We start from the raw sequence: 9,754 nt of genomic DNA, 5'->3' as shown, positions 1-9,754 counted from the left end.
CAGATTCATTATTCAAGTATATTAAAACCAATTGCCTCCTATAAGATAGTTTGAAGGTATAGCTAAAGAGCATCTGAAAATGGGTGTTCTAGATGGTTATCTTCCGGTATTGGTTATGATAGGGTTACAGTTTCATTATGCACTGCTTGCCATGTTTACAAGAGCTGCTCTATTAGATGGATTGACTCCAACTGTCTTTGTAGTCTATAGGCAAGGGATAGCCACTTTGTCATTGGCACCTATCATCTTTTCATCTAATAAAAGGTAAATATATAACTATTTTTCCTCTCTTAACCAATTATTCTTATTCTAACTCCTCATATATATCATATATGCTTGTTTATTTTTTATTGTAGGAGACAATCTTTGAAGAGTTCACTAGGATGGAAGAGTTTCTCTATGATGTTTATGACCTCTCTTATTGGGTATACTTTGCCAAATCACCTCTAATTTTTATGGTGCTCTTATAATCTCTCGATATCTCTAAAAAAAAATGTATCCATGCCAGTATTTATTTTTTAAAATTATTACCAGTATCGATGTTTGAGTGTTAGTCTAATGTTTCCTGTGTCCATGTTTTATAGGTTATAATTTTATTTATTTTTAACAAAGTAATAATAATGAAACTTATCTAGTTTCTGTTATTGTTTACATGCAGGGTTACAGCAAATCAGAATGCATATTTTAGTGGACTATTCTATGCATCTTCTACCGCAGCGACTGCTATGAGTAATTTGATACCTGCATTAACTTTTGTATTTGCAGCAATTTTGGGGTAATAGCTCTCAATAAATATAAACAGAAAAACGATATCAGGACTAATAATACAGTGAAAGTAAATAATGAGAACTAAACTAATATTAGGACTAATACCGTGACATTATTATTAATATTTCTGTTTATTGAATGATTAGATTTGAGAAAATCAATCTTCGAAGTTTACGAAACGTGGCCAAGATATTAGGGACAGTTTGTTGTGTGAGTGGAGCCTTAACCATGGCATTTATCAAAGGACATAAGCTGTTACACATGGAGTTCTTTCTTCCTGATTCCATACATCTCACTTCAAGTGGAGATGATAATTGGATTCTTGGCTGTTTGTTGCTATTAGCAAGTAGTGTTTTTTGGTCTTGTTGGATGATTATGCAGGTAAATTTATAAAACCAAAAATTATTTGATAAGGTGACAAGATTATTGTTAATCAATGGAAAAAATTTGATCAAAATTTCTATATAGGTACCGATTTCTGCATCTTGCCCGGATCATATATTATCGACTTTTTGGATGTGTCTCTTTGCTACGTTACAGTCTGCTATATTTGCACTGCTGAAAGATCAGAATCTTCAATCATGGATTTTACCTTCACCTTTACAAATTTCATGCAGTTTATATGCAGTAAGTCTGCACAAGTCGCTCCGAAACATTTCAATTGGTATCATTTGTCGCAATTTCGTCCAATACTAAAAACAATATTTTTATGGCACAGGGAATTGGAATTGCTCTTAGTTTTTTCATTCAATCCTGGTGCATATCAGAAAGAGGTCCATTGTATTGTGCAATGTTCAACCCTCTAGCAACTGTCATCACAGCATTGGTAGCTGCGACATTCCTAGAAGAAGAGCTATACGTTGGAAGGTACGTGATACATACATACATGTAGAGTTGTATTGCATTATTATTGTGTATGTATGGCCTACTCATTTATATGCAACTATGTTCATTTCAGTTTGGTAGGGGCTTTTGGAGTGATCACTGGTTTGTATATTGTGTTATGGGGAAAAGCCAAAGACTTTGATGGGACAAAACAAGAGCTGCCAAAATCAAACATAGAGGATGGTGAAATAAGTAATAGAATAGATTTGGAAGAACCACTTCTGGCAGACAAATCAAAATCAGAGATAAAGATGGAGCCCTGATATGTTAAACTGAGGATAATCTTGGTGAGATTTAATCACTCAAAGCAAAAACCGGATCAAGTAGCTACTTAGCGTGTGTTTGATTCTGCGTTTTCTGAATTTGATAGTACTTGAGTTCAAAAATTAATGGAAAAGTGATTCTTATCAGTTCAGTTCATATTGTTACTTGTTAGGATAAAAGTTCAACAGGTAATATTCTTACACCCCACGTAATGTTTAAACATGTGAGGACCACCTCTCTCATTTCTTTCTCAAATATGATCAAATATAATGGGAGATCCGAAAAACCCAATCTCTTCACCCAAAAATGGAGAGTTCTAATACCTTATTCTAAGTAACCTCGGCGAGAATTTTCAGAGGCATTAAAAAAATCCCTCCCACTCACTCCTTACTCTCTTTGATAAGTGAAATCTTCCTAAATAAAACACTTTTTGAAATTTTCCTAAAATATAAAATACATATGTGGTGATTTTGATTTAAACAAGGCATAGAGAATAAAAAAGAACACAATAAATACAAGAGATTAACATAAAAATTCTAAAATTTAAAAAAATAAAAACACTGGCAATTGTCAAATCACAACTAGATAATAATAATGTATAAAAATTATTATAAAACATGAACTACTCTCAACCACCTTAGCCTAATACCCCTACACTCTTAAAAGCACATAATTAACTACCTCTCACAACACTCTAACACAAGATTATAATAGAAAATATAAAACTAAGCGATGTGAGACTTCTTCAATTCTTTATATAGTCTTGGACGTGAGAATTCTTTTTTAGGAAGATCCTAAAGTCCCACATATTGGTTGAAGATATAACATTGAAAGAGTTTATATAGAGTGACAGTCCTGACATTATCAGTCGGTTTTGTAAGGATGAGTTAGATCAAACTCTAATATGGTATCCGAGCCTATCGATCGAACCATGGGCCGCCCACCTTTAATATCCACACGTCAAGCCCAAAAAATTGTTGGGCGCGAGGGGTGTATCAAAGCCCAAAAGAATGTTGGGCGCGAGGGGTGTATTAGAAATATCTGTTGATAAGGTGAGGAGTGTCGTTATATATAAACTATTTTCAAGCTCTATGTCTAGCCAATGTGGGACTTACGATATTTCTAACATTCTTTAACATATATATTTTAAACAAACTCCAACGATCTCTACATTGATTGACAATAATATATTAGCTTTTTATTGTTTTCATTGGCAATCATACTCCACCATTAAGAGTATAGTCACTTGAAGTTACACCACTAAAAAACTTTTCACATTGTCTTCACGGACAATCATAGTTTAAAAACTATCATACTCCACCTAAAGAAGAGTATAATTCACTTGAAGCTAAATCACTTCAAGAATTTCCTTAGGCTAAAAATCAGGTTGAAAACTTATGATGCAACTTTCATGTTAGTATGGAACTCTCAACCATCAATATAATCTTTTCCACGAAAGTAGAAATGTCATGAGAACACACTTCATAATTTTCAGAGAAGATCATCATCTCTCATAACAAGAAAGAAATTGTAAGCATTTGACTCAGAGCCCTTCTCCGGAACTGTCCCATCAACACATTATACTTCATACGTCCAATCTTTTCACATTTCTAACATTTCACACCCGTTTCATTATTTTTTTTTTTACATAAGACCGTCCTCTAGCAACCAATACTAAGTTTTGATGAAATATTATCCTCACTCTTATATCTTATTTCTTCAAAAATAATTTTACAATCAACTTCTTCAAAAATCAAAATTTCCTTCCCATATATAAAAAAGGTTTAATATACTCACAGAAAGATGAAAGAGATCATATGAGTCTCAAAGTCTTATCTTCATAATCAATCTTGACTTCAATAGTTTGTAATTCATAAACAAAATCATTTAAAACACTTAGATGATCAGATACTTTTGTATGTTCATTCATATGCAAGCTATATTGTTATTACGCCCGACTATAGTGGTGATAAATTAGCAAATAAATGCAAGAGTTGATAGAGTACAAACCCTTTTTTTCTCATGATAGCTATGTAACTTTTTTTGGTAGATGACACCTACGAACAATGTTAAGTTTTATGATTTATATCTCTTCAAAATTTTAATATCTCTCAAACAAGGGGGAATTCAATGACTAAGAGGGTTATGTGTTTTCCAAATCATTTTTCACTGTTTATGTACACTCCTAAATTAGGTGAATGAATCTCCTTCTATTTCTTCCCCTCCTCCCAAAGCCCTCTCCTCCTTTTTCTTTGTTTTTAAGTGATGATTTAAGTTTTGGGTTTTGATCCTCTCCTAGTATCTGGTTCTCTTGTAGAGCATTGTTGAACATTGAAATGTTGTGTTACCTAATGAAGCTGAAATGTATGAATGATTTGTAAAGTAATTAAATCATTGTAAGTGAGTAGAATGTATGCTAAATAAGGGAAAGAATTGAAAACTTATACGGTTAACATGATCATCTTTCTAAAAAAAATATTTAACAGTTCTTTTGTAGAAGCCATGACGTGTGCAAATTATTTCAGGAAGAGTCGTACTGAGGATGAGATTGTGACTATTAATATAATACCTAGATGGAAGAAGGGGACAAAAGTTATCTTCATTGAAAAGGGTGACCAAAAGCCTAGCATCATCTCAGCATATCTCATTTTTGTAATTGAGGAGAAACCACATGCTCGTTATATAAGAAATGACAATGATCTGACAATTAACAAAAATATGACTGTGAGAATTGGGTCGAACTCTAGTGGGTCGAAGAATAGTTTCTTGTTTCGACAGAGAATGTGTAGAAGACCTACATATTGTAGTCGAAGTGTGTTCTAGTATGTGGGTGTCAAAATGCTTGAGTTGTTAGCATTTCAAATTGAGCATGTTTGTTATGTTCAATTGTTTAAGTTAACTTGTACCCTAAGTTGGCTTGTAATGGATATTTGTGAAAAATCCCATTAGTTTAGTGTGTTAGGTTTATTATAAATATCATACTAGTTTCTCATCATTTCACACTGCAAATCCTAATTTAGGGTGAGAGGTTTATTTGTTATTCTTGTAACACTTGTAATCTTGAATGAAGAGAAAGTAAAGAATAGCAATTAAAACCAATCCCCTTCTTGCTTTCCTGTTGTGTTCTCTATAATACTATGTTCTCGGCATAGTTTTTACAATAATGACTCTAGTCGACGCCTTTTAAAATATTGGAAATCCTTACCTTGGATGGGAGGAGACTCATGGTCTAGTTTTCATGTATAGTCACACCTAGCTATGTTCACGTAGTACCTAATGAAGGAATGTCTATACAAAGAACCTGGAAGGAAGGGAAATTTTATAAAAAAAAGATTATTGACATCATGTATCCTTGTCTAACTCCTCTACAAAAATTTGATCTGAAGGCTAGAATACTAGGGTGCCATACTTGATTTTTTACAGGGTACACTACTACGGAAAACCCACTTCACAACAGTTGAAAAAGGGATACCATCACGCGTGTCATACCATTGCTAAGTAACGTGTTGTTGTAAGTTGTCATTTTCCACCATGGTTTGGAAATTGTCATAGAAAGGCATCACATGCGCTACTAAATTGCATGTGTAACAACCGTTGTGATATATACCATTTATTTTCTAAATTGCATGCGTCTCATCTTTCATTTTTCACTCTTTAACATATAGAGTATGGTTTAGTGGTCTGGCTCCTTCATTGTATCGATATCTTCTCATCTAGATTAATTTCAATAACAGTAATTTATTGACTAAGTCTACCTCATCATCGTAACTTATCAGCGCGATTTTTTTATGACTTATCATCATAACAATTACGATGATTAGTGACGAGGAGGAGGTATACTTAGCCTATAAATTGTGGTTATTTAAATTAAAGTATATGAGAAGATATCGATGTAAGTGTAAACTCGATTTTTTTGACGAACTGACTCCTTGCTCTTTTTATTTTTTTTATTTTTTTATATTTTTATTTTTTGCAAGAGTTGCCACCGACTTTTATTTTATCCAAACAAGGAAAGGCATAAAAGAACAGAAAAAGACCTTTTGACAGATTTTGGGTTCGGGGGGTTGGTTATACAAAGGGAAGGTTTTAAGCACCCTTTGTATCCATGGTTATCCATGGGCTCTTAGTTTTGCTTAGATCACTTTTCTCTTGTTTGATTTTTTAAAATAAGCTCGGCAAGACATTAAGCCTTGTGCCTACATACCTCCTCGGTGCAATGGAGAAGTCAGAGCTAATGTAGTTCCGCTTTTAAAAAACGTTTGAAAAAAACATAAACACGTTTACCATCGTCGGAGCGAATACTCAGCCATTGATCTTGATCATGAGAACAAATAGATTCTTTGCATCACAAATGAAAGAAGGGCTCCAACTCGGATGAAAATCAACGAGTATGACACTATCTCTTTCACGTGGAAAAGATTCCATTATATCAATCAATCTCAAAATCGTGGGGTATCTCAACTCACTACAACACTTAACCGTGTCTAAACTTTGAAAGAAAAGCCACTAAGGGCAAAAGGTATTTTATAAGAAAAGATTTTTAAAAGAGGTTTTACAAACATAAGAAGATTTTGGAAAAAGGGAGAAGATTTTGAAAATTTAAGAAGTGGGAGGAGATGAAGAGGCTATCCTAGTGCTTAAAATAAAAGTTTAAGGAGAGAATGATCTAACCAAAATAAGAAACCAACAGTTGGCCGACGCATTACCACTTGGGGATCCAGATGAACTTATTATCTTTAGCACCACTTTGCATTAAGCACATTAAAATTCTGATGAAAATCGGGCAGAGTAACGGCTGTGTTCGGGTAAAATTCTTATCTCAATGCCTTGGAATTAACCATCAAGGACTTTCAAGGAAATACCTGCATACACAAACAGACAACAATCCAATGCCAGACAGACAGAACAACCATAGAGTAATAACAGAATAGGGGTCCAGAGGCACTAAGTCCATAAGTCCAAATCTCCAAAATGCTAGGGATAGTAACCAGTAGTCCAAGAGAGAACCTTAAGCGTTTTTTAGATTTTTGTTGTTTATTAGTGTTTTAGCATAAAAGTAAAGTATGGTCCAAGTGGACAAAAAGAAAATAACGGAAACATAAACAATGCGTCCAAATGGACAAAGAAAAAAAATAGCGGAAGCATAAATAATATGTTCAAATGGACAAAGAAAAAATAGCGGAAACATAAATAATATGTCCAAATGGACAAAGAAAAAATAGCGGAAACATAAATAATATGTCCAAATGGACAAAGAAAAAATAGCGGAAACATAAATAATATGTCCAAATGGACAAAGAGAAAATAACAGAAACATAAATAATATGTCCAAATGGACAAAGAAAAAATGACAGAAACAATAAATAATATGTCCAAATGGACAAAGAAAAAATAGCAGAAATATAAATAATATGTCCAAATGGACAAAGAGAAAATGACAGAAACAATAAATAATATGTCCAAATGGACAAAGGAAAAATAGCAGAAATATAAATAATATGTCCAAGTGGACAAAGGAAAAATAGCAGAAATATAAATAATATGTCCAAGTGGACAAAGAAAAAATAACAGAAACATAAATAATATGTCCGAATGGACAAAGGAAAAAATAGCAGAAATATAAATAATATGTCCAAATGGACAAAGGAAAAATAGCAGAAATATAAATAATATGTCCAAGTGGACAAAGAAAAAAATAACAGAAACATAAATAATATGTCCAAGTGGACAAAGAAAAAAAATAGCAGAAATATAAATAATATGTCCAAATAGACAAAGGAAAAATAGCATAAACATAAATATGATGAATGATAAAATAAAGTATAAAGCAAGAAATATAAAGAACAATATAATAAAATGCGGAATTTAAAGTTAATTGTTAGTATGTTAGCACGTGAATCATCTTGAAGCTAGTCAAGTATATTCACGATGTTAGTGAAGATCGATGGTGAGTGAATGATGATCTCGGATTTAAAATTAATGAAAATTTAGCAGAAGCTTGATAGAATCATAGCGACTACACGATAAATTTCCAAAAGTCTTAAAACAACTGCATACAATCTCTGCCATATTTGATCTTTTATTCTGATTCGGGACAAAGGAAAAAGATAAGAAACAATATCAAATAATATACAAAAATAAATATAAAACAAATTAAACTTAATTCATTCTTTTTGTGATTTTTTTTTGGAATTGATTTTAAGTTAATTAACAAGCTAATTAAACAAATAATTATACAAATAATTAAACTTAAAAAGAAAAATATTATTTTATATGTCAAAAATTAGATTATAAAAAAAATATAAACCTAAATCTAAAAGGAAAAATATTTTTGGAGTTTTTTTATTGGTTAAAAATAATTAAAAAGCAATATTTACATAATTACTAATTAATTAAGCAATATAAATTAATTATGAAAAGAAATAAAATATTTTTATGTTAAAAATTAAATAAACATTTTATCAACTTAAAACTAAAATTAAAACATTTTTTTTGAGAAATTGAAAATATGCATAAATATGGAGTTTTTAATTCATGAACTCCTAACACTACTACATATTAAAAATTACATTGTACTTACTCTATGATGTTCCAAGAGTGAAATAGAGTGATTGAAATTGATTGAAAGTGGCTATTTGAATGAGCCTTGATTTTTACAAGTTTCTTGAAACTTTTGAAAAATATAAAACTTATGCTATGCTTTTGGAGTGTGTTGTTATTCTTCTCTTATTCCTCCTCCTCTTTTTTCTCTCTTTTTTCCCCCTCCCTTTAATGAAGAAAATGAAGCTTTATTTATAGGCAAAGAGTTTGATCTTGGAAGCCTTACAAGTGGAAATTGTCATGATTGATTTTGTGGAAAAAATATGATAATGGAATATTTTCAATGAGTGTATTTCTTAACCATGGTTAAAACACTCAAGTATTATTCTCTTCAATCTTGCAATAATATATTTAAACATCTTGAATTGGTCTTGATTGGCAACCATAAGCATCTTTGATAATATCTTTGAATTATCTCACTTTAATTAAACTTTAAATGAATAAAATTTAATTAAAATGAAATAAAAATGTCATGAATCATGGATGGGTCGTGGATGCCCTTTAAACATATGAGAATCAAGATTGAATCACAAAAGAATTGGCCTTTTTGAAAAAAAATCAAATTTTGGTCATTACTTGTTTCATGCATTTTTCCAAAAAAGGTCAACTTCATCAAGGCATATCTCCCTCAATTTTGATCCTATGAAAGTGTTCTTTAACTTTTTGGAAAGCCCAAGATGTCCTCTACAAGACACTTTGGAAGCGTTTTTGCATTTGGAGAAGTTATCTTGATGATATGGGCTTTGACAAAAAACTGCTTTTTGTTGACTTTGAAAATGACCTGTAATGTTTTGGCTTATATCTCTTAGGCGGAAGCATTTCTTGACCTTGGTCCCAACATCAAAGTTGTAGAGAATTTAATTTCCTTGAGAATGAGCTTTGGTTGGAATTTTTCTGATAAATTATGAGAGAGTTATGGTCGGTCAAAGTTCAGTTGACTTTTAGGTAAAAAACTCTAATTTTGCAATTTTGAGTTTTGTCGATTTCTGAACTTTTCTTGATGAATTATGATCAACCATTGATCACATGATGAATCTTTTGACAAAATATGGATGTTGACCAAAAATTGCATTTTTGACTGTCTGTTGACTTTTTGGTCAAACTGGTCGTCTGTTGACTGTTTGAGCTGTTGACTGTGCGTCCGAGCGAATCGAAGTTTGAAAATTTGTCTGGTGGTACTTTGAGACGTATGTAGATCCATGAAATCCATTTGAGGTCTCAAAAACTCGTTCTCCTG

General features: G+C 31.9%; 1 protein-coding gene across 2 annotated transcripts; it reads left to right on the top strand.

The window, feature by feature from the left end:
* On the top strand, positions 1 to 4,581 carry LOC131639171 (WAT1-related protein At4g28040-like). Of its 2 annotated transcripts, XM_058909676.1 has the most exons (8): positions 1 to 264; positions 357 to 425; positions 659 to 775; positions 915 to 1,149; positions 1,237 to 1,395; positions 1,487 to 1,635; positions 1,727 to 1,940; positions 4,443 to 4,581. In XM_058909676.1, the coding sequence occupies exons 1-7, from the start codon at positions 80 to 82 to the stop codon at positions 1,914 to 1,916; spliced, it is 1,104 nt and encodes a 367-aa protein (XP_058765659.1). In that variant the 5' UTR covers positions 1 to 79; the 3' UTR covers positions 1,917 to 1,940; positions 4,443 to 4,581. The 2 variants fall into 2 exon arrangements, with proteins under 2 accessions (XP_058765659.1, XP_058765658.1); XM_058909675.1 differs by lacking the exon at positions 4,443 to 4,581 and having other exon boundaries at positions 1,727 to 2,172.
* The last annotated feature ends 5,173 nt before the right edge of the window (positions 4,582 to 9,754 follow it).

This window comes from Vicia villosa, unplaced genomic scaffold, assembly GCF_029867415.1.
Source record: "Vicia villosa cultivar HV-30 ecotype Madison, WI unplaced genomic scaffold, Vvil1.0 ctg.002549F_1_1, whole genome shotgun sequence".
Taxonomy (NCBI): Eukaryota; Viridiplantae; Streptophyta; class Magnoliopsida; order Fabales; family Fabaceae; genus Vicia; species Vicia villosa.
Note: the sequence above shows the minus strand (reverse complement) of the source record. Positions and strands in the feature narration are given on the sequence as shown.

Coding starts and splice junctions, on each gene's coding strand:
- LOC131639171 (XM_058909676.1), top strand. CDS start 80: ATGGGTGTTCTAGATGGTTATCTTCCGGTATTGGTTATGATAGGGTTA. Junction 265..356: donor ATCTTTTCATCTAATAAAAG/GTAAATATATAA, acceptor TTTTTATTGTAG/GAGACAATCTTTGAAGAGTT. Junction 1,396..1,486: donor TTTCATGCAGTTTATATGCA/GTAAGTCTGCAC, acceptor TTTATGGCACAG/GGAATTGGAATTGCTCTTAG.